The sequence below is a fragment of the Salvelinus sp. IW2-2015 genome, linkage group LG4q.1:29 (assembly GCF_002910315.2).
Source record: "Salvelinus sp. IW2-2015 linkage group LG4q.1:29, ASM291031v2, whole genome shotgun sequence".
Lineage (NCBI taxonomy): Eukaryota > Metazoa > Chordata > Actinopteri > Salmoniformes > Salmonidae > Salvelinus > Salvelinus sp. IW2-2015.
In genome coordinates this window covers 7,831,869-7,856,784 of record NC_036842.1, presented here as the reverse complement: position 1 = coordinate 7,856,784, position 24,916 = coordinate 7,831,869, and the positions used below count along the sequence as shown (strand labels likewise).

Sequence of the window (24,916 nt, the reverse complement as noted above, 5' to 3'; positions counted from 1 at the left end):
AGCACTTTTTGCCAGTCCTGTCTGGTCCAGCAACGCTGAGTTTGTGCCCATAGACGACATTGTTTCTGGTGAGGACCTGCCTTACAACAGGCCTACGACAGGCCTGCGAGGACGATCAGCTGTCCGTCCTGTCTCCCTGTAGCGCTTTCTTAGGCGTCTCACAGTACGGACATTGCAATTTATTGCCCTGGCCAATTCTGCAGTCTTCATGCCTCCTTGCAGCATGCCTAAGGCACATTCACGCAGATGATCAGGGACCCTGGGCATCTTTCTTTTGGTGTTTAAACCCTTTACAATGAAGATCTGTGAAGTTATTTGGATTTTTCTGAATTATCTTTGAAAGACAGGGTCCTGAAAAAGGGACGTTTATATTGTAAACTCAGCAAAAAAAGAAACGTCCCTTTGTTCAGGGACACATTATTCAGTTTCTGTTAGTAACATGTCTGTGGAACTTGTTCAGTTTGTCTCAGTTGTTGAATCTTATGTTCATACAAATATTTACACGTTAAATTTGCTGAAAATAAATGCAGTTGACAGTGAGAGGACGTTTCTTTTTTTTGCAGAGTTTATGTATGGGGGACAGATGAAGGGGTAGTCATTCAGAAATCATGTCAACCCCTATTATTTTACAGAGTGAGACCATATAACTTATGTGAGTTGTTATTTTACTTCTGAACTAATTTAGGCTTGCCTAAACAAAGGGGGTGAATACTTATGCAACGACTATATTTTAGTTATTTAATTTGTAAAACTGTTTTAAAAAATGTCACTTTGACATTATGGAGTATTATGGAGTGTAGATCAATGACAAAAAAAATGCAATTAAATATATTTCAATCCCACTTTGTAAAGCACCAAAATGTGAAAAAAGTTCCAAGGTGTAGACATTCTATAGGCACTGTATATGTTAAAATAAAGTTAGCCTACCACCCCAAAAAATACATACAATTGTTGTGACTGGAGATTGTGGTCTGTAAGGATGTCAACGTCTGAATAATTATTGTCAGAACTCATACAGCAGAAGGGTCAGTCAGGTGGTTCTTTATTCTTTAAGCCAGGCAGTTACATCTGATGCACACATCAATTATCATAAGGTACCGTAGTCAAGTTCTAGTTACACTGCAGCAGCTAGGTCCAAACTCAGTCCTTTTCATCACTATACATCTGTACCTCCATATTCCCTTTTATAAACAACTTTAAAATGGGATGGGGGGAGAAAAGAGAGACTTTTTTACAAGATTCATAGTACGAGGGTATTTCTTCAGTTAATAGCACATTGATTGCCTTGTAAACAGAATGGACAGATGCGACTGGGCTTGTTAAGAGGCAGGTTGGTACATATAAATATTTATCCTAGCTAGTAACACATACAGCAGTTTTATACAAGCTAGTCATTAGAAGCATTTGTAAGACAGTGTTTCCCCAATATTCTTAGGAGAGGCACAATGTCCCTCAAAAACAACATCAGAAGGTTGAAGCCACTGAACATTTCAACCAGTCTTTTTAGATGTGAAGGGTGGCACGCCTTGCCTAAAGAAATGGTTGGGAAAACACTGTTGGAGAAGGTCGTAAAGAGTAGTGCATTTATGTACAGTAGACACACGAGGGTGCAGTTGGTTTATGTAAGGGATAATCAACAAGGGGCTATGCGTTCTATGACCTTCCATGGAGTTGCATTATTTTCCAGAGAACGCTTAGAGCCCGAGTTAATTATCCCTTTCATACAATGGTTATAATTTAACACATTTGCCGATAGAAATGTGTTAATTTGCTTTTAGAAATTTGTTCAACATCCACTGAAGTAGCTAGCAAGTTTACTACATAGCTACAGTAGTTGCCTTGGTAACCAAACAAACAGACTCGCTAGTTTAGCTAACTAAACCATCAGTCCATCAGTCCTATTATGAAAATCCAATTCAACAATGCCAATAATGTTTTCAATTCGACTTTTGTTTTCAAAAGCAGTTCAAACATAGAACACGTAAGAATGAACTATAGCCATTGAATTCTACCGTGCAGATATACCGTGTGTTATAGGGAAATAATGCACGCTCTAGAATGCCCTTCAAGCCAAACAGAAACGAGTATTCAACAACTCCATGGTATAAAGTACAATCACAGCTGGTTTGTGCATGCATGCATCTGGTTGGCTCCCAGACCAACACATTATCACTTCCTCAACCTATATAGGCTACATGATCAGAACAGGTGGTCAGAAATGTATTTCCTACTAAATCAGTGTTTGTTGCTCTTGGCCCTGTAGAGTTGAATACAGTGTGTGCAGGCTTTTGCCCCAACCTAGCACTAACACATCTAATTCAGCTGATCACGGTATTGTTGAGTCAGGTGTGTTAGTGCTGGGCTGGAAAGAAAGCCTGCACACACTAAAACTCTCCAGGAGCATGATTGAATACGGTAGTTAAGTTACTAAATAAATACGTTGTTTTGATTCTTAAAATTGGCTGGAGGTAAAATCGATCATATCTTACAGTTTGTCTTATAAAAAGATGCATAAAAGAAATCCTTCCCCCTTTTCTTTGTTTAAATGAAAATCGGTCAATAGTTGTTTCACCACATGGGTAATGTATCTATGTACATACATGGAAAAAAGAGAGAATCTGCCCTCGGTTTAACGGATGGATAGATGGATGGAGGATATTTACAAGCAGCAATGAGAGCCTGTACATAGAGAATAGGGCAACACCTAATGATCCTTCAATCATAAAATACATCATAGCATGGATCTTATTTAGGTCTAAACAAATGTCTAAATAATTTGCTTGTAGAACAGTTGTTTCCAGATGTTTTGTGCTGTGACCCCTATTTCTTTAATGCCTTTAAATGTCAATATGCCTTTCTGGACAAATGAAACAATGCTTTAGGCCACAACCCATATTTAGATATCCACAACCCAATCCACAACCCAGTACCGCAATGGGCCCCGGCCATCTTTTAGGGACCATGGCTAAGGACATCAGTTATGTCATGCTTATGACAGTCTCAAGTAGCCTTAATGTCAGAGGGTTCCAGTTAAGTGTTGAGATTAGTGACGTGTGTACGTACACGTGTGTGTTGGAATGTGTGTGTCTAAAGAGCACGAGGCCTCTTGGGGTTGATCTGTTTGCTCGCCTGCTCCTCWTCCTGGAGYGTAGAACGGAAACCCTTCACTTTGTCTGAGAGAGGAAGGGAGAGGGAAAGAGAGAAGGGAAGAAAGATGGGAGAAAAGGAGGGAGGAGAGGAAAGGAGGGAAGAAAAGGAGGGGAGGAAAGGAGGGGGGAGAGAGAGGGGAGGTAGGGGAGGGAAGGAAAGGAGGGAGGATGGAAAAGAAGAGAAGGTAGAGGCTTAGATATAATCAGTAACATATGCTATGAAATTGTTTCTTTCTTGTTTCTTACTTCCAAATAACATGACATGAATCACAATTCATTTAATGATTGCTTAGTTCTGATCTAGAATCGGTTATTAGAACCCCATATTACCTCTGAGCTCAATGAGGATGTCTATCTTCTGATCCAGGATCTGTTCTAGCTGCGTAGCGTAGGAGTCTACGTCGTAGTCCACTTCCTCTGTCATCTCCAACAGAACCTTCTCATCCTCCAGCCAGCGGATAGACTCCTGCACCGGACATAGACAGAAACACACACAGAGAATGAAATGCCTACTCTGAACTAATTTATAAACTCAGCAAAAAAAGAAATGTCCCCTTTTCAGGACCCTGTCTTTCAAAGATAATTCGTGAAAATCCAAATAAATTCACAGATCTTCATTGTAAAGGGTTTAAACACTGTTTCCCATGCTTGTTCAATGAACCATAAACAATTAATGAACATGCACCTGTGGAACGGTCGTGAAGACACTAACAGCTTACAGACGAATGGCAATTAAGGTCACAGTTATGAAAACTTAGGACACTAAAGAGGCATTTCTACTGACTCTGAAAAACACCAAAAGAAAAATGCCCAGGGTCCCCTCATCTGCGTGAATGTGCCTTAGGCATGCTGCAAGGAGGCATGAAGACTGCAGATGTGGCCAGGGCAATAAATTGCAATGTTCGTACTGTGAGACGCCTAAGAAAGCGCTACAGGGAGACAGGACGGACAGCTGATCGTCCTCGCAGTGGCACACCCCGTGTAACAACACCTGCACAGAATCGGCACATCCGAACATCACACCTGCGGGACAGGTACAGGATGGCAACAACAACTGCCCAAGTTACACCAGGAACGCACAATCCCTCCATCAGCGCTCAGACTGTTCGCAATAGACTAAGAGAGGCTGGACTGAGGGCTTGTAGGCCTGTTGTAAGGCAGGTCCTCACCAGAAACAATGTTGCCTATGGGCACAAACCCAGCGTCGCTGGACCAGACAGGACTGGCAAAAAGTGCTCTTCACTGACGAGTCGCGGTTTTTTGTCTCACCAGGTGATGGTCGGATTCGCGTTTATCGTTGAAGAATGAGCGTTACACAGAGCCTGTACTCTGGAGCGGGATCGATTTGGAGGTGGAGGGTTCGTCATGGTCTGGGGCGGAGTGTCAGAGCATCTTCAGACTGAGCTTGTTGTCATTGCAGGCAATCTCAACGCTGTGCGTTACAGGGAAGACATCTCTCCCTCATGTGGTACCCTTCCTGCAGGCTCATCCTGCACTGACCCTCCAGCATGACTATGCCACCAGCCATACTGCTCGTTCTGTGCGTGATTTCCTGCAAGACAGGAATGTCAGTGTTCTGCCATGGCCAGCAAAGAGCCCGGATCTCAATCCATTGAGCACGTGGACCTGTTGGATCGGAGGGTGAGGGCTAGGGCCATTCCCCCCAGAAATGTCCGGGAACTTGCAGGTGCCTTGGTGGAAGAGTGGGGTAACATCTCACAGCAAGAACGGGCAAATCTGGTGCTGTCCATGAGGAGGAGATGCACTGCAGTACTTAATGCAGCTGGTGGCCACACCAGATACTGACTGTTACTTTTGATTTTGACCCCCCCCCTTTGTTCAGGGACACATTATTCAATTTCTGTTAGTCACATGTCTGTGGAACTTGTTCAGTTTATGTCTCAGTTGTTGAATCTTGTTATGTTCATACAAATATTTGCACATGTTAAGTTAGCTGAAAATAAACGCAGTTGACAGTGAGAGGACGTTTCTTTTTTTGCTGAGTTTATTAAGAAGCAAAGTGTAAAGAAGCATCGTTCTTGTTTGGAACAATCTGACTGCATTTGACCTAACAAAACAGCATGAAAACGTATAGTGAATCTAACAGCGAGGAGAAGGAACTGTGCTGATCGAGTGACATGTTGCAAGGCTTGTTGTATGTGGGAAGCAGCCACAAGAGCAGAAAGGAGACAACAAACGGAATAAACTATAAAAACAGACATTACGCGGCTGAATGGCGGTTCAAAATATTCCATGCAATATGGATCCCTTGCAATATGGATTTTGCACATGTTAAAATTGTGATTTCGATGGCAATTCGATTCATTGTGCAGCCCTACTGTGAACTATATGTGTGTGTACCTGAAACACAGCTCGGTGGTCTTCCAGCACCTGGTCTTCCATCTCCACCAGCTGAGACACAGCCTCATGAAAGGTAAAGAGCTGGGGGGACACCTCCTCTTCCTGGAGAGGAGGAGGGGAGAGAGAGACGCCAACAGAGGGAGGGGAGAGAGAGGGGGGGGTGAGATAGAGAGAAAAAAGAGAACGGAGAAAATAAATGTTATATTGTACTATCAACTCATTCTAATACTCTGAAGTATTATTTGACAATAAATCAGTGTATAAGCCAGTATATACAGTGCCCTCCACTAATATACCCTTGGTAAATATGAGCAAAACGGGCTATGAAAAAAATTCTCCAGCTGTGATGCTTGGAGTTTTTTTTGGCCACTTAAACCATCCTCCTCACCGTGCGTGAGGTAAATATAGACACACGTCCTCTTCCAGGCAGATTGTTAGCATCTCCAGCTGCTTTAATCATCTTAATTATTGCCATAATAGTGGAAATGGGCAGTTTCAACCGTTAAGCTATTTTCTTATAGCCATTTCCTGATTTGTGCAGCTAAACAACCTTTTGTCGCACATCATTACTGTATTCTCGGGTCTTTCCCATAGTAATGGATGACTATGGGAACTTGGCCTGTGTGTCACCTCATATTTATACCCCAGTGAAACAGGAAGTCATGGCTTACCACTTAAGTGTTCCTAATCACTCAGGTGAATTTAAAAACGTAAAATTTGAAAGGGAATATACTTAAATTAGATTTTACTCATAAGAATTTCTAGGGGTGCCAATAATTGTGGCACATATGTTTCGGAGAAAAATATTTAAAGGTTCGATTTTTGTGAATATTTTGAATGAAAGACCAAGAGGATAAACAGCAAAGACATTTTTTTCACAGCCCGTTTTGCTCATATTTGCCAAGGGTGCCAATATTAGTGGAGGGCACTGTACAGGGGTAACTGGACAGTAGGTGTGTGTGTGTGTGTGTTTTCTTACGTTTTGTTCACAGAGCAGTTTGAGGTCATCCCTCTGAGGAGAGCTGCCGACCCCCCACTGAGCCTCCAGGACCTCTAGCTGGGTGATGCTGTGTCCTCCCCGCCCCTCCATCATCACCCCTGGGTCCACAGTCAGCTCCTTCACCCTGTTGATGCACACAAACACCACACACAGACACACACACACAGGCACGCAAGAACACACATGTACGCACACACATACGCAAGCACACACATTAGTAGTTTTCCCTGACCACATGATCTGACTTTTTGATTGGTTAAAACAGTCAATGAACCAATGGGAACGAATGGAGACATTCTTAGGCAGGAGTGTGAAGGACAAGCTATGAAAGAAAAACATGAAAAACAAAAAAACTGCTTCTGAAATTAATGTATGAAAGAGTTAAACATATAAGCATGCGACAATTCAGCAATGACAAACTGAAACTGAAGGTTAAAGGTCATGAACAGTCAAAATCATGTTTTTCATGAAATGCATGATATTTGAATAAAATCAGATCAAACTGTGAAAAATGACTGTTGCTTCTACATTGATAAAGTTTGATCATAAAGTTACTGGCCCCCTCCCATGTGTCAAACACTTGTATTCAGGAGGCGGGATTAATAAGGGTTTAGGGTGACATCACCCTAACTCTCTCATTTTAATACACCAATGGTAATATGATATTCTCTTATCTAATTTAAATAAGTACCGCCTTGTAACCAACATCGGAGAAGGCGTATTTTAAGAGGGGTGTGATTTATATAGCTACTCAACTGGTGTCAAAATCTGTAGGTTGTCAGCAAACATAATTAAAAGTTTACCCTATTAATCTATGGCAAAGATACTTATATATATATGTCTGGTATTAGCTAGTTACTGGCTAGCTAGGTATTCAGCCAGCATGGAACAAAAGGGGGGGGGTCGTTCAAAACTCTGGCTCAGTTGTCATTTTAACACATCCGTCAGTGCTGCTGTGAACCATATCACAAGATACATGCCGAACAGGAGATGTATAAAAATCATTGATGCAAATTCAATGTTGTTTGAGCTGCTTTGTGTATCACCAAATTTTCTTGAGATGATTTTACTGCTAAACTGCTCACTGCATCCAAGTTGCTTGACAGGTGTTTCAAAGAGCTGTCAGTCAAGGCGAGCTCATGAATATTAGCTCCCCGTCCACTTAGCCTGTCTTTTCAAACTTCCTGGTAGTTAGCCATGAGAAAAAAATAACATGTTCTACAATTTGAAGCATTTCTATTCACAACAAATATAATGGGTGATATTTTAGTCACTCAAAAGGATATTTTACATGGGAATCAGAATGACTGTTCGGAACCTTTAAATAAATTACATCAGTGCAGGTTAAATAAATTATATAAATGAAAAAAAAACTGAAACAAGCTGAAAAACACGAGGCCATGCAGGTTTGTAGCCATCCCTTACTTTTATGGTAACCAGACATTAGCAACACTTAAGTCAATGGAAAGGGGTACTTAGGAGTAAAAAATAAAGGAGTAGGTAAAAGTTACCCCTAACCACTGGTCCAGGATCAGAGCGATATTTTCTTTATGGCCTGACTGGCCTTATAGTTATTATAAGGTTACAGTTCATCTGATCCTAGATCTGCGGTTAGGAGTAACTTCTCACGAGAGTCAAATGAGAGGATGGGTTTGTATGTGAGCTAGTGGAGATCACAAACATAGGAACGAAGAAGATGAAGTAAGTACGGTAGGTAAGAGATAGAGAGGAGAGACCTGGTGGGAGAGGTGGGAAAGTCATCGTACTCGTAGGTATTAGTGGGGGAGAGCTCAGCACGACTCCCCCCTCCACCACCCTGCTGCTGGGAGAAGGGGATGTCTGATGGGCTGATCCCAAACTCCTTCACTCTGGAGAGGGGGAGAGAGACACACAAAAAGAGACGGAGAAGATCCAGTCAGGATAAAGTCTGATCATACATTAGAGGGTAAATGATTTGTCTCGTATCAAGAAGAGGGAGTGAGACGAGATAGAGAGGGGGAAGGTTATTCTGCAATGACAACTTGAATTAAACTTCTCCCTTATCAACCAACAGTCTTAGTAATTAGTCGTTGGTGAGATGTAGACAGTCAGTTAGCGTGGTCTCACCTGTTGGCGTATCTCAGAGTGTTTAGAGTGTTTTCACAGGAAGCCATTCCAGGAGATATAGTGGCAATCTGTGGGGGGAAATAACAGTTACTACATCGTTAGAAAATCATCATAATCGTTGGTGCTTAATAAATAAACATCGAACCAGGCAGTTGTGAAGACCAGGAAGTGTTGAAGGGACAATCTGCTGTAGCTACATCCATTTTTGGACTTATAAATTAATTATATATATAATTATGAATAATATAACTTCACGAGTTTAGTACCCCATCAGAACCCAAAATATAAGCTTGTTTTACTCTAAACAAAGTACATGTAAACAAACACTGTATAACCTCAAAACATGGTTAAAACTCTCATTTTGATATCATGGATGGTCAGTCCTTGCCTCCGTAGATCTGTCTATGAATTTGAGAGTGGTTACATTTCTCCAGCCCCAACCCTCAGCTTTTTAGCGAAACGGGGCGGTGAAAACGCCATTGTTATTGTTTCAACTGTTGATCGTCACTTTAAAGGAGATGTATGTACAGTATTATCTCACCATGCAGGTCCTGGAATTCTCCCCGATGAAGGAGTCTCTGAGAACCTGGGTCAGCTTGCTGGCTCTGAACGGGGTGTGGGGCTTGTTCCGACCCAGGGCTCTGATACACTCCTTGAGCGCCAGCAGGCTCTTGTTGATCTCGGCCCCCTCCAGGCGAGTCTGGCGGTCAGCGCTGGACGTGTCGGCCCCCCTCTCGTTCCCCGCCAGGTCGATCAGCGAGAACTTGCCGTGCATCTTCCCTCGCCGCCTCAGAATGATCTGGAACACAGCGTGGCTCCGGGACGAGTGGGCGTTGGCCGAGGTCTGACCTGACGTCCTGGGAGAGATGGAGGGTGGAAGAGGAGGAGGAGCAAGAGATGATAGAGAGGGGGAGGGAGGGAGAGTAAGCAGCAGGAAATGACTGGCAGGAATAACATCCATATCAGATCTTTAAAATAAGTTAACGCCAGTCAATTAAACCATCCCACTCCACCCCTCCTACTCGCCCTCTGTGGTTTTACCTGCAGCTGTTTCCAACCTCTATGAGTTTGAGGACGTCTTCAGTACATTTGACGTCTCTCTCCTGTAGCCCCACCACCTGCACCTGCTGCTTCCCATCCTCCAGAACCCTCAGCTTGGCTTTCCGGTTCAGCAGGTCAAACACCTAGAGAAGCGCAACACAACCATACGGCCAGGTTAACACAACCACAACCGTCCTTCAGCACACGCAGTTTGGCTTTACGGTTCAGCAGGTCAAACACGTACACAACCACAAACACGGTCATATAAAACACAGTCGACACAGCCACCCTCCAGGCTTTACGGTTCAATATAGGAGGTTTTAAGATGCAGGTATTGTGGTGACTCCACTTGCCTTCCCACTGTAGATCTCAAAGAAGGTGGCATAGACATTGAGGTCCAACTTCTTGTAGTTTGGCTTCTTCAGCATGAGAAACACGTCTCTCGCTGCAAAGAGAGAAAGGGCATCACTGAAGAGACACAGCTTCACGCAAATACGCAGAAAGAGCACGTTTTAAACTAAAGAGAGAGAGAGACATGGTGTAGTGTTCGTACCAGCCAGTGCATAGATCCCTTTAGAACAGTCCTGGTTCTTCCCAGAGAAGTCTCCTCCCATAGTCTGAAAGGGAAAGAAGTGAGCTTATCTCCCAAAACGAAGGCAATGTGCCCCCCCCAAAAAAGAAAGCCTAGAAAGCGCTTGCTAGCATACAGCATTATCAAGTTAGCGTTCAAGTGTTAGCCGACACGCGCGGCAAGTGATCATCGGTGCCACTCACATGCGTTTTCCCACTTCCTGTCTGTCCGTAGGCGAAGCAGGTGGCCATTCCCCTCTCAAAGATGGTCTCCACCAGTGGTCGGGCGGCGAACCTGGGGACAGGGGGGAATGAACGGTTGACTTGAAAAGATAGTTCACCCAAATCACAGTAAAGATACTCTAAATGACAATATTATACGTTGAACTCACACTTTCAAATAAAACCAGTGTTATGTCAACGGGAGTTTTAACACACAGACACATATCTCCAGTTAGAATTCGTCCCAGTACACGTGATCATTTGTGTTCTTGAAAAAAACGTACCTCCGCACCAGACGCTATTACCGCTTGGGAGTTGAGAAGGGAAACTTACCGGTAGACCATGTCATTGTCGGCGCCGTCGTCAAAGGCATAATCGAAGCGGAAGGTCTGGTTCTCCAGGTACCTGGTCAGGTCCACCTTCTGCTTGGGCTCATGGACCATCACCACGTCCTTACTGGGGATGGTGATCACATCCAGGTCCTTCATAGTCAACTCTGGAGGGGGGGGGGGGGAGAGAGTTCTGAATAAACCACTGCAACATTTTGAAACATAAACCATGTGTCCATGCGAATGTGTGAGGAGTGCGATGCTTATGCTGCTGCTAAACCTCTGCATGTAAAATACCATGTAACCCGAAAGTTGGTGTGCCTGCGTTCGATTTATGAAATTTGTACCTTTTTTATTGAGGGGCCGTGCTCGTACGCACACACATATCCTGTGCTCCTCATCGATCTGAAAGTTGAAACAATGTCATACAAGACGGGATTTCGTTAGTGGCCAATGAAGACGTGTCACCACTCTATGAAAATAGACCTGCGCCTAACCAGTTTAGCAGACAGATATAGATATAAACGTACCAGATCAGCGGTGGTTAGAGGCCTGTAGTCCAGACTGGCTCTGAAGTCTCTGATCATACACATGATCTCATAGTTAGGCACAGTGACATCTACCTCCTGGGAGAGAACGGCACAGTCAACAGTGTGTGTGTGTGTGTGTGTTAATGATGCGTGGGTTACCGCAGTCCCCGCGGATATATTGTGTGGAGGAAAGGCGGGTTGAATAAAGAAAAAACTATGAATAAAAAAAATCCATAAATGGTGCAATTTATACCTATAAGCTACATTGAGGATTTTCTTTCATTATTTTAAGCTATCTGGTATTAGCGAGTAAGCCTAAGCTTTAGGGCCTAACTGTACACGCGCCAAATAGCCTACACTCCAAAAGCCAAATGCTTTTGGGAACACACAGAAAAAGATAACGTCATCTACGGAGGAGAAAGGACACTGTAGGACTTTAATTCAATAAGAGAAAAGCTACGAAATGGAGAGTTGAAAATAAAGAGAAGGGAGGGCCAGAAAAGTCATGTTTGGGAAAGATTTGGTGATGTGGTAAAAGAGGATGATAGCAGTGATGATTGTGAGGCGCCGTAGTCACAAGACGGGGAGTTCAAAATGGGCCTATGGCACGTCAAGGGAACTTAGCCTTCTGTTCAGATGGGTTAAATGGAAAGTGAAATCTGGACACTGACTGTAGGTCTATAACCTCTCACATAGCCTTAATATGAACTCCTTCAGAATCAAGCATTTCTTGCAGTAAAAGGATACACCAAATGTAGGCCACATTCTGACTCGGGAACAGAAGATGATTTATTTCTGATTTATTTACGTGATTTATTTCTTTCAGCATCGTGAGAGAATGCAAATGTGCAGTTAGATACCGTCTGTAGAGGTGCTATCTTTATTAGCATAACATAAGCCGATTGTATTTCAACCGCATAAAATATGCATCCGAGCCAAACTGAAATCTTATCAGAAACATGAAGTCATTTGGAAATGACCTTTTTTTATTTTAATTATTTTTGCATTTTATCCCGGTCCCTAAACGTCTTTGCTCCACGAAAGAAGCCGAAATGACAGAGAAAATGTTACCGATGTCAACTAGATTGAAGCATTCATTCTATCGATGTATGATCTTATTCTGGTGAACAAGGGTTTATTTAGTCTTCTAGGGCAACATACATGACAGAAGAGAAGCTGCATGTATCTAATTATAGACAAGTTAACTAACAAATAGCCTACCAAAATGTAGGAAATTATAAGCAGAAACATACACACTATTTACAAAACCCCTTCAAATTAGTGGATTCGGCTATTTCAGCCACACCTGTTGCTGACAGGTGTATAAAATCGAGCACACCGCCATGCAATCTCCATAGACAAACATTGGCAGTAGAATGGCCTTCCTGAAAAGCTCCAGAGACTTTCAACGTGGCACCGTCATAGGATGACAGCGATCTAACAAGTCAGTTCGTCAAATCTCTGCCCTGGTCAACTGTGAGTGCTGTTATTGTGAAGTGGAAATGTCCAGGAGCAACAACGACTGAGCCGCAAATTGGAAGGCCACACAAGCTCACAGAACGGGACCGACAAGTGCTGAAGCGCGTAAAAATTGTCTGTCCTCGGTTGCAACACTCACTACTGAGTTCCAAACTGCCTCTGGAAGCAACGTCAGCACAAGAACTGTTCGTCGGGAGGTTCATGAAATGGTTTCCATGGCCGCACACAAGCCTAAGATCACCATCCGCAATGGCAAGCATCGGCTGGAGTGGTGTAAAGCTTGCCACAGTGGAAACGTGTTCTCTGGAGTGATGAATCACGCTTCACCATCTGGCAGTCCGACGGATGGATCTGGGTTTGTCGGATGGCAGGAGAACGCTACCTGCCCCAATGCATAGTGCCAACTGTAAAGTTTGGTGGATGAGGAATAATGGTCTGGGGCTGTTTTTCATGGTTTGGGCTAGGCCCCCTTAGTTCCAGTGAAGGAAAATCTTAACGCTATAGCATACAATGACGTTCTAGACGATTCTGCTTCCAACTTTGTGGCAACAGTTTGGGGAAGGCCCTTTCCTCAGCCCCCGTGCACGAAGCGAGATCCATACAGAAATGGTTTGTCGGTGTGGAAGAACTTGACTGGCCTGCACAGAACCCTGACATCAACAACCTATGGGATTAATTGGAATGCCGACTGCGAGCCAGGCCTAATCGCCCAAAATCAGTGCCCGAACTCAGTAAGTTGCAGCAGCAATGTTCCAATATCTAGTGGAAAGCCTTCCAAGAAGAGTGGAGGCTGTCATAGCAGAAAAGGGGGTCCAACTCCATATGAATGCCCATGATTCTGGAATGAGATGTTCGACGACCAGATGTCCACATACCTTTGGTCATGTAGTGTACCTACAGTGGCTTGCAAAAGTATTCACCCCCCTTGGCATTTTTCCTATTTTGATGCCTTACAACCTGGAATTAAAATAGATTTTTGGGGAGGTTGATCATTTGATTTACACAACATGCCTACCGTTTTGAAGATGCAAAATATTTGTTATTGTGAAACAAACAAGAAATAACACAAAAAAACGGAAAACTTCAGCATGCATAACTACTCAACCCCTCAAAAGCAATACTTTGTAGAGCCATTTTTTGCAGCAATTACTGCTGCAAGTCTCTTGGGGTACGTCTCTATGAGCTTGGCACATCTAGCCACTGGGATTTTTGCCCATTCTTCAAGGCAAAACTGCTCCAGCTCCTTCAAGTTGGATGGGTTCCGCTGGTGTACAGCAATCTTTAAGTCATACCACAGATTCTCAATTGGATTGAGGTCTGGGATTTGACTAGGCCATTCAAATGTTTCCCCTTAAACCACTCGAGTGTTGCTTTAGCCGTATGCTTAGGGTCATAGTCCTGCTGGAAGGTGAACCTCCATCACCAGTCTCAAATCTTTGGAAGACTGAAACAGGTTTCCCTCAAGAATTTCCCTGTATTTAGCGCCATCCATCGGTCCTTCAATTCTGACCAGTTTCCCAGTCCCTGCCAATGAAAAACATCCCCACAGCATGATGCTGCCACCACCATGCTTCACTGTGGGGATGGTGCTCTCTGGGTGATGAGAGGTGTTGGGTTTGCGCTAGACATTGCGTTTTCCTTGATGGTCAAAAAGCTCAATTTTAGTCTCATCTGACCAGAGTACCTTCTTCCATGTGTTTGGGGAGTCTCCCTCGTGCCTTTTGGAGAACACCAAATGCGTTTACTTATTTTTCTCTTTAAGCAATGGCTTTTTTCTGGCCACTCTTCCGTAATGCCCAGCTCTGTGGAGTGTACGGCTTAAAGTGGTCCTATGGACAGATACTCCAATCTCCGCTGTGGAGCTTTGCAGCTCCTTCGGGGTTATCTTTGGTCTCTTTGTTGCCTCTCTGATTAATACCCTCCTTGCCTGGTCCGTGAGTTTTGGTGGGCGGCCCTCCCTTGGCAGGTTTATTGTGGTGCCATATTCTTTCCATTTTTGAATAATGGATTTAATGGTGCTCCGTGGGATGTTCAAAGTTTCTGATCTTTTTTATAACCCAACCCTGATCTGTACTTCTCCACAACTTTGTCCCTGACCTGTTTGGAGAGCTCCTTGGTCTTCATGGTGCCGCTTGCTTGGTGGTGCCGCTTGCTTGGTGGTGTTGCAGACTCTGGGGCCTTTCAGAACAGGCGTATATATACTGAGATCATGTGACAGATCATATGACACTTAGATTGCACACAGGTGGACTTTATTTAACTAATTATGTGACTTTTGAAGGTAATTGGTTGCACCAGATCTTATTTAGGGGCTTCATAGCAAAGGGGGTGAATACATATGCACGCACCACTTTTCCGTTTTTCTTTTGTATAATTGTTTAATTTCACTTCACCAATTTGGACCATTTTTGTATGTCAATTACATGAAATCCAAATAAAAATCCATTTAAATTACAGGTTGTAATGCAACAAAATAGGAAAAATGCCAAAGGGGATGAATACTTTTGCAAGGCACTGTAAATCAGGCAAAAGAAAATCCTTCGCCCCATGTCAAAAGATTGTTCCACCGTCTCTGCTGACTGTAGCCTACAGGCATTTTCTATATTAGCGGGTTAGGGTTGGGTGTAGGCATCAGATTTATACTTTATCACATATTCAGTAGTCGGGCGGTTGTGGGTGAGCAAACTGTGACCCTACCTGTGCCTTCTTCTCTCTCAGCTCCTGTTGTTGCAGCCGCCTTCTCTCTCGTTTCTCCTGCAGTTTCTCCACCTCCTTCACACAGTTGGATTTCCGCCGCGCTGAACCCGTACAGGGTAGGAAAACACAATTATCAAAAAGAATCCAGCATAACTGTATAATAGTGGTCCATTTTCATTTCTACTGTCCCTTTTTCAATATACTTCAAAGCTCTTCAGAGGCAAATACACAAGGCAACAAAAGGATAAAACCATGAGCGCTAAGCAACACATTCAATAAGCTCATAATAACCCCCCCCCCAGCCGGAATAGAGCGCAGCTCAGCTCAGTGAAAGAGCTATTCTCTGGCTGCCTCTGTATTCTCTCAGCAGTACAGCTGGACTAATAGGCCTATCGGTGTCTGTCTGCCTGGGAGCATTAGATCACTGGTCATGTGTCCCATCATCATAACCCACCAGACTCAACATCACATCTCATCACAGCTCCAATCGGAGATTTACACAAAAAACTAAAAACGACTAGTTGTTAACATGGCAAATGTATTTAACAATAACCAGGACTATTTAGCGATACAAAGCTGCAGTGTGTTTGTGTGTATTACCGTTCTGCTGCTGTTGTAGTGTCATTTGCTGTGTCTGTAGGGCTGTGAGTGCTGCAGGTGGGGGTGGTTCTGGTTGGCTCTGCTGGTGCTGTATCTGACTGGGTCTGGCCCGCGTAGTCCCCACCGCTGCAGCTGGAAAGACACAACATACAGGACATTTTAGTCATGCATGTACATTTTGCTTAGTACATTTACATTTAGTACATGACATATTGTCTTTGGGCATCTCATCTTCTTATTGATGGCTTTTTAAATTCAGAATAGGAGTAATGACAGTCCCATATGTCATCCTCAGGTGATTGTCAGTAAATGATCTTGACATTAATATGCTATCTCTCCACAGACCCTCTCTCTCCTGTCCATCTGTGTATTTATCTATTTTAGACTGTTGCTACAGATATCATTTAGACGGTTGCTACAGATCTCTCTCTCGCTCTCTACAGATACCAAGGTCTCGCTCTTCCTCTCTCGTCTCTCTTTATCTCTCTATTGATCTCTCTGTCTCTCTCCCTCCAGATATCACAGTGCCTGACGGGTATTTTCACCACGTATTCACAGATGGCACACCTGTTGCGTCTATTGAAACAGAAATAGAGATCTATTACTCTCATGGTACAGTGGGTCAGTAGGATGTTATGTAGCAGCCTGGTTAAACCAAGTGTACACCCAAAATGGCACCCTATTCCCTGTATAGTGCACTGCAGTTGACCAGAGCCCTATGGGCCCTGTTGAAATGCAGTGCACCATAAAGGGAATAGGGTGCCATTTGGGACACCGACGTAGTCTCGCGTTGACAGACTTCAAAAGTCTCGTCTTTGCTCAGGAACGTGAGGAGACTTGGAGATCAAAGTTCTGTTGAAGCTGTCTTGCCTCTGTTTTCTCTTGCTGGGGTTTCAGTCTTGGGGGGTGCTATTGTCCGTCGGTTCTACAAGAGACAAAGTAATACCATATGAACGTAAAGAAACAAATGGGACACATGAAAATAGCTAACACTTTCCCATGATTAAAGTATACTGTACAGACGTATGGCTTTTGGCCACAGCACAGTACACTATAAGAGAATGACCTTGGGTGGCTTGATTTGTTTGGCAGCAGAGGCGATAGAGGTGGCAGGAGGGGGGGTCTCAGGACTCTGTACTGCCTCCTCTTCAGGGGCCACATCTGGGTTCAGAGCAAATATGCTCTCCAGGTCAATCTGCATGGAAAGAGGGTGCAACGTACATGTTAAAACTCTGTTCCAGCCTCTCCAACCTAATGTGTGTATGTATATACACACTGAGTGTACAAAACATGAAGAACACCTTCCTAATATTGAGTTACATCCCCTTTTGCCCTCAGAACAGCCTCAATTCGTCCGGGCATGGACTCTACAAGGCGTCGAAAGTGTTCCACAGAGATGCTGGCCCATGTTGACTCCAATGCTTCCCACAGTTCTGTCAATTTGGCTGGGTGTCATTTGGGAGGTGGACCATTCTTGATACACACAGGAAACTGTTGAATGTGAAAAACCCAGCAGCGTTGCAGTTCTTCCCACACTCAAACCAATGCGCCTGGCACCTTCTACCATACCCCGTTCAAAGGTGTGTCATTCACCCTCTGAATGGCACACATACACAACCCATGTCTCAATTGTCTCAAGGCTTAAAAATACTTATTTGACCTGTCTCCTCCCCTTCATCTACACTGATTGAAGTGGATTTAACAGGTGACATCAATAAGGGATCATAGCTTTCACCTGGTCAGTCTTCACCTGGTCAGTTTATGTAAAAGAAAAAGTGCAGGTGTTCCTAATGTTTTGTCCACTCAGTGTATATCGGAGGGGTTGGGTGAAAAAAAACAAGACAAATGAATGTATGGAATAATAAAGTAATCTCTTAACTCAGGAAAAGACAAGAATGGCACACATGTGCAGTGAGATTGATTAACAATTTACCAGTGACATTTAAGAAGTGAAATAGGCTACCATGATAAAACGTGTAATCCGAAAGCGGGGCACGCACGCACAAACAAACACACACACAAACTACTTAAAGGCATCCGTAGTCAAGCGGATTTGCTTGGTGTCCTAAAACTTTCAACGCTCCATCTGGTACAAGCTGATATGGGGTCAGACATGACTGATTAACACACATAACACACACGCCACACACACACACACACACAACACACACACACAACACACACACACACACACACACACACACACACACACACACACACACACACACACATAGTACCTCTTTCCCTTTCGTATCTCCATTCTCTATCCATTCCACCGTGACACTCTCGTTGTCTTCATTCAGTGATGTGACCATTGCCTGGTGGATTCGACCTGCAAGAAACATGTTATAAACATATACCAGCTTCAGTGTAGACTCCTACAGGTTAGAGAACCATGACATGATGGATTTGTGACCACGTGACATGATGGATTTGTCCTGGCTGCCATAGATGGGAGAAAACAGTTGTAGACTCATACAGTCATACACTCTGGCTATTGGAAATTCAGCCAACGACCACGACACACTAGATCACACTGACCAAAGAGGATGGCGACGAGACCAACCAAAATCGGCCAGTATGGGCAGAGGCCTTCAGTAACAGATGTGCCAATAACCCTGGATCTGATTGGTTGACATTTAAAAAAGCTTCACATGCATGGCAACATTTGACTGCTTCAAGGCCTTTCGTTATGTTACTGTACGTGCAAAATGGTTTGTTTCCATAATGTTTCTAGTGTCATGTGTCATGTGTCATTCTAAATAGCTATAGCCCTTCTTTTATGGATGAGCCCAAATTAGTACAAACATAACAAAAATACAGTCAAACAGTTGGTTGAGCAGATGATTTAATTAAATCAAACAAGACAGGTTCATTGCTGCAGAATCACTAAGCGTGTGTCTTTTGCTAGTCCTTCCCTGTAGGTAGAGCAGACGAGAATGTAAAAAATAGCAACTGAACACTATTCACTTTAGACTAGCAAGGACTACTATGTAAAGAAGTAGCTATTAGGCTATTGTCAGTCAGTGGCTAGCTGACTAAAACTCAGCGATTTACGATGGGGTTGAGCGGCGACTAGTGCGGGAGGACTGGCCTTCCGATGTCACATAAAATGAAGTTTTTATCAAAAACTATGGATTTCAGCACCCAAAGAATAGCCCGCAATTACACATGACAGGAAATAGGGGAAAACTGATAACGGATGAACAACATTGTAGTTACTCAACAATAATAACCTAATTGACAGAGCGAAAAGAAGGAACCCTGTACAGAATAAAAATATTCCAAAACATGCATCCTGTTTGCAACAAAGCACCAAAGTAATACTGCAGGAAATGTGGCAAGGCAATACACTATTTGTCCTGAAGACAAAGTGTTATACTTTGGGCAAAACCAATACAACACATTACTGAGTACCACTCTCCATATTTTCAAGCATAGTGGTGGCTGCATCATGTTATGGGTAAGCTTGAAATTGTTAAGGACTTAGTTTTTCAGGATAAAAAAGAAACAGAATGGAGCTAAGCACAGGGAAAATCCTAGAGGAAAACCTGGTTGTCTGCTTTCCACCAGACACTGGGAGATCTTTCAGCAGGACAATAACCTAAAACACAAGGCCAAATCTACAATGGAGTTTCTTACCATGAAGACAGTGAATGTTCCTGAGTGGCAGAGTTAGTCTTCACTTAAATCAGCTTAAAAATCTATGGCCTGAAAATCTAAGAACTGAAAATGGTTGTCTAGCAATGATCAACAACCAATTAGACAGAGCTTGAAGAATTTTGAAAAGAATAATGGGCAAATGTTGCACAATCCAGGTGTGGATTTACCCAGAAAGACTCACAGCTGTAATTGTGATTCTAACATATATTGATTGACTCAGGGGGTTGAATACTTATCTAATCAAGATATATTAGTGTTTAATTGTTTTCATATGTTCGAATTTTTATTACACTTTGACATTACAGAGTATTCTGTGTAGATTGTTGACAAAAAAATCTTAATTAAATCAATTTTAATCCCACTTTGTAACGCTTCAAAATGTGGAAGAATTAAGGAGTATGAATACTTTCTGAAGGCACTGTAGTACGTGTAACATAATGTAACTCAGAGCTATGATCAAGGGCTAGGCTTAAAGGAGAATCGCCATATTCAACGTCTCCTGTAAACCCAGATTCTGGTTCAGAGCTGACCGGTCTTCTGTGACTATTCCCATTAAGACAGTTCCCTAAACGATATATACGGCTAAATCCAGTATCATTACCAGGCAGCCAGCACGGCCTATAACCGCACAGGTGGATGCATCCCTGCCAATATAAATCATCAATCCCTGTTAGCCGCCGGGTAGCTTCACCCAGTAATTGAGTAAAGGCTACAACTAGCTGGCTATAGCTACGTCATTCAAGGTAATAAAAACCGATTTGATTGACCGCCGCTATGTCAGACAGGGACCATGACAGTAGGATGAGAATGGGTCTAGTACCGAGCACAGATCTCTATGCCATTGCTAGGCTAGGTATCCAACTCAGCACCCTGCCTGACTGGCTAGGCGCTGCCTTGAAGCAACAAAGATGATGTAGCTAACACGACAGCGCCTCAATGAAAAATGCATCTTTATCTAGCTAGCTAGCGGACGAGGAGAGAGAGATATCTCTCTATCTTACCATCACTCCGTTTGATTTCCACGTAAATGCCGATGAGGATCTTTCCGAAGACAGCGACGGCCATCCCTCATGTGTGTAGTATGTGTGTGTATGTCTGTAGTATGGGGTGTGTATTTGTTTAATTGGAGGGGGACCAAGTCGCGCCGCAGAAAAGAGAAACCGGGAGGAGGTCAGGAGGATAGAGGGAAGCAGTGCGCATGCGCAAAGACTACCCTGCTCCATCTGAGTGGAGACGCATCCAAGAGGCGAGTTGTCTAACTAGCTACAATTGCTATATTTATGCGATTTTCTGTTGATGTGCATTTATTTGGGTGAAAAAGCAGCACGCTTAAATGTGTTCATTGCAAAATAAGAGGCTTATCGGGACTAATTCTATAAATGCGTTTAATTCACGATTTATAACCAATGATTGAGTAATAGTCGATAAGCATAACATGTTTTATTATAAATGTTTATAATTCGAATAATTATTATATGCATTCATAAATATGATAATAATTCATACATTTTAAGTAAATAAAAAAATGGTTAACACATGGTTAAATGCTCTGTTTTGATTTAAATGTTAAAGGCCCAATGCAGCCGTTAAAAAAAAAATCTATATCAAATTATTTCTAGGTAATAATTAAGTACCTTACTGTAATAGATTTCCATTAAAATGGGCTAAAATTGCTTTTTAGCAAAAAACTATTTCTAAGCAAGGATTTTGCTAAGACTGGCTGGGTGTAGTCTGAGTTGGGAGGGGAAAACTGACAACTAACTGTTATTGGCAGAGAGGTTTAGAACTATCTTTGTATTGGTCTATTAACCAATTTAACACCTGGTGATGTCACCATAGAAAGCCGAAACTCCCGCCCATGCAAACCTGCTGATTAGAAAATTGTATTGTATTTTTAACCATCAAGATTGTAGATTGTATTTTCAACCAGCAACTATCAGGAAAATGCATTGATAAAACATGTTCACACTGTTACAGTGTTCGTTTCATCAGCTGTTGTACAATATGATATAAAACACAGGAAACATAATTTTTACTGCACTCGGCCTTTAATCTCCTCTTGTGTTCACCTGCACTTTATTGTTCTGAAAACCAAATCCAGAAGACCCACTAAGCACGGACCGACACAACGTCTTTTTTTGGTGCGGTCCGGACCGGCCTTGATTTCAACATCCATGGATGTTGATTCTTGGTCCAGACCGGAACCAATCATAGACATCTATGTTTCACAAGTTTGGACAGCACAGTACAGGCTAGCCGGCTGCCCAGGCTAGTCATCACAGTACAGTAGAGCACAGCAGAGTACATTACAGTCCAGTAAAGAAAAGAAAAATAGAGTATAGTACAGCACAATGCAGTAGAGCACAGTAGAGTACAGTAAAGAAAAGTATAGTTCAGTACAGTATAATGTACTCTACTGAACTAAACTGTACTCTACTGAATTAAACTATACTGTACTGTACTGAATTAAACTCTACTGTAGTCTACTGAATTAAACTTTACAGTAATGTACACTACTGTACTCTACTCTAGTGAATAAAACTCTACTGTCCTGTACCGTACTTTACTGTGCTCTACTGTACTGAACTGTAACGTACTTTGCTGTTCAAACTTGTGACATTTCTGTAACCATTACTGAGAACATTATTGTTGTTGACGTGGTCTGTTGGTTTATTCTGTATGTTGGACTACTTTGAACATCATCGCTGCCAGTTTTGAAGCTTTTGAAAAAGCTAACATAAGTGTATGTGACAGATAACAGCAATAATAAATATTATATTTTGCAATCTTACTTGACTCCTCTTTCCTATATTAAATGTATAAAAAAAATATTAGTGTGACATAATGCTTACTTCATTGAGAATGTATGTGCAGTTGAAATTTGGCCATAGAATCAATTACCAAAACAAGACGTATTTTCAACATCTGTAAATTATGTCTTTTCACCTTTCATTCAGAACCTACAATTAATCTAACGTCAATGTCTGGAAAATATGTATTTTAGATCCATATTGTGTGCCTCGCAATAGCTGCATGGAAGGAACAATGTGTCTGCATCTCAATCAGTGATGCAGTCATCATTACACACATGGTCTCAGAATGCACCATTGTTTCTCCGTATGAGGGGCTACAAAGAATCACATTGTAGCGTAAGCAAAAAAACTACCACAACTATGTCATTAAGTAGCCTGGTCGGCCGCTATAGTGGGCGCAATGAATCTCCACTATCATCTGGGCATAATGTGCCCAGCTGGTAATACATTCGACCGGTCTGTACAAACACATCCTCCATTCAGGCTGCAAAGACATCGGTGTCCTCCATATCTAGCTTTAATGGCGTGCCGCCGAAAATAAAACAGGGAATATATGCGTACTGTTTTAATAAAACGATTTTCCACCGACATTCTCGGATTTTCAGACAACTTCCGGATGTTGCACACCGCTTCCAGCCAATCAGGTTACAGCAGCCGGTTGTTTACCCCTGGCTAAACATGGAGCGCAACGTCAGGAAGTGGCATTAGGAAATAGCATTAGCCACTCTAACATGGTAGTGGAAAATTGTTTTACAGTATGCATATTTCCCCCGTTTTTTTCAGACGGCACGCCATAAAGCTAGTTAAGGAGGAAACGGATGCCTTTGCAGCCTGAATGGAGGATGTTTTATTACGAACCGGTCATCGGGGGACATGAGTATGTTACCGGCAGGGCAATTTAAGCCCTGACGATAGTGGAGATCCATAGCGGCCTCTAGCGGCTCCGCAGGCTAGTCAACATTTTCGTAAAAACAGCTATTTTTTTCTAGATCAAGTTGTTTTCTACAGAAAGTTAAACTCTTTTCACATTGACTATTGGAATGGATAATTACCTCTACTTATTTTCATCAAGTTAAGATCAACAAAATTAGAAAGGGGGCCACTATAAAGTATGTGCAGGGTTTTGTGAGCAGGTGCAGTCAGATCATGTCATTCCCACGTTGGACCACACCACAGCAGCAGAGGGCCATCTTTCCTATGCTTCCTGGCTGATGTTTTGGTCACTTTTGAATGCTGGCGGTGCTCTCACTCTAGTGGTAGCATGAGACGGAGTCTAAAACCCACACAAGTGGCTCAGGTAGTGCAGTTCATCCAGGATGGCACATCAATGCGAGCTGTGGCAAAAAGGTTTGCTGTGTCTGTCAGCATAGTGTCCAGAGCATGGAGGCGCTACCAGGAGACAGGCCAGTACATCAGGAGACGTGGAGGAGGCCGTAGGAGGGCAAACAACCCAGCAGCAGGACCTCTGCCTTTGTGCAAGGAGGTGCACTGCCAGAGCCCTGCAAAATGCCTCCAGCAGGCCACAAATGTGCATGTGTCAGCATATGGTCTCACAAGGGGTCTGAGGATCTCATCTCGGTACCTAATGGCAGTCAGGCTACCTCTGGCGAGCACATGGAGGGCTGTGCGGCCCCACAAAGAATGCCACCCCACACCATGACTGACCCACCGCCAAACCGGTCATGCTGGAGGATGTTGCAGGCAGCAGAACGTTCTCCACGGCGTCTCCAGACTCTGTCACGTCTGTCACATGTGCTCATGTGCTCAGTGTGAACCTGCTTTCATCTGTGAAGAGCACAGGGCGCCAGTGGCAAATTTGCCAATCTTGGTGTTCTCTGGCAAATGCCAAACGTCATGCACGGTGCTGGGCTGTAAGCACAACCCCACCTGTGGACGTCGGCCCTCATACCACCCTCATGGAGTCTGTTTCTGACCGTTTGAGCAGACACATGCACATTTGTGGCCTGCTGGAGGTCATTTTGCAGTGCTCCTCCTGCTCAAAGGCGGAGGTAGCGGTCCTGCTGCTGGGTTGTTGCACTCCTACGGCCTCCTCCACGTCTCCTGATGTACTGGCCTGTCTCCTGGTAGCGCCTCCATGCTCTGGACACTACGCTGACAGACACAGCAAACCTTTTTGCCACAGCTCGCATTGATGTGCCATCCTGGATGAACTGCACTACCTGAGCCACTTGTGTGGGTTGTAGACTCGTCTCATGCTACCACTAGAGTGAGAGCACCGCCAGCATTCAAAAGTGACCAAAACATCAGCCAGGAAGCATAGGAACTGAGAAGTTGTCTGTGGTCACCACCTGCAGAATCACTCCTTTTTTGGGGGTGTCTTGCTAATTGCCTATAA

General features: G+C 43.3%; 1 protein-coding gene across 1 annotated transcript; it reads right to left on the bottom strand.

The window, feature by feature from the left end:
* Positions 1 to 1,025: 1,025 nt before the first annotated feature.
* On the bottom strand, positions 1,026 to 20,946 carry LOC111961347 (kinesin-like protein KIF2A). Its single transcript, XM_023983539.3, has 20 exons — positions 20,749 to 20,946; positions 18,322 to 18,416; positions 17,151 to 17,279; positions 16,955 to 17,009; positions 16,085 to 16,216; positions 15,485 to 15,585; positions 11,309 to 11,404; positions 11,126 to 11,183; positions 10,783 to 10,945; positions 10,432 to 10,522; positions 10,211 to 10,274; positions 10,011 to 10,102; positions 9,658 to 9,800; positions 9,158 to 9,473; positions 8,617 to 8,684; positions 8,247 to 8,378; positions 6,490 to 6,634; positions 5,511 to 5,612; positions 3,480 to 3,615; positions 1,026 to 3,173 (listed from the first exon to the last, which is right to left on the bottom strand). Exons 1-20 carry the CDS (start codon positions 20,810 to 20,812, stop codon positions 3,088 to 3,090), a joined length of 2,268 nt encoding a protein of 755 aa, XP_023839307.1. The 5' UTR covers positions 20,813 to 20,946; the 3' UTR covers positions 1,026 to 3,087.
* Positions 20,947 to 24,916: the final 3,970 nt, after the last annotated feature.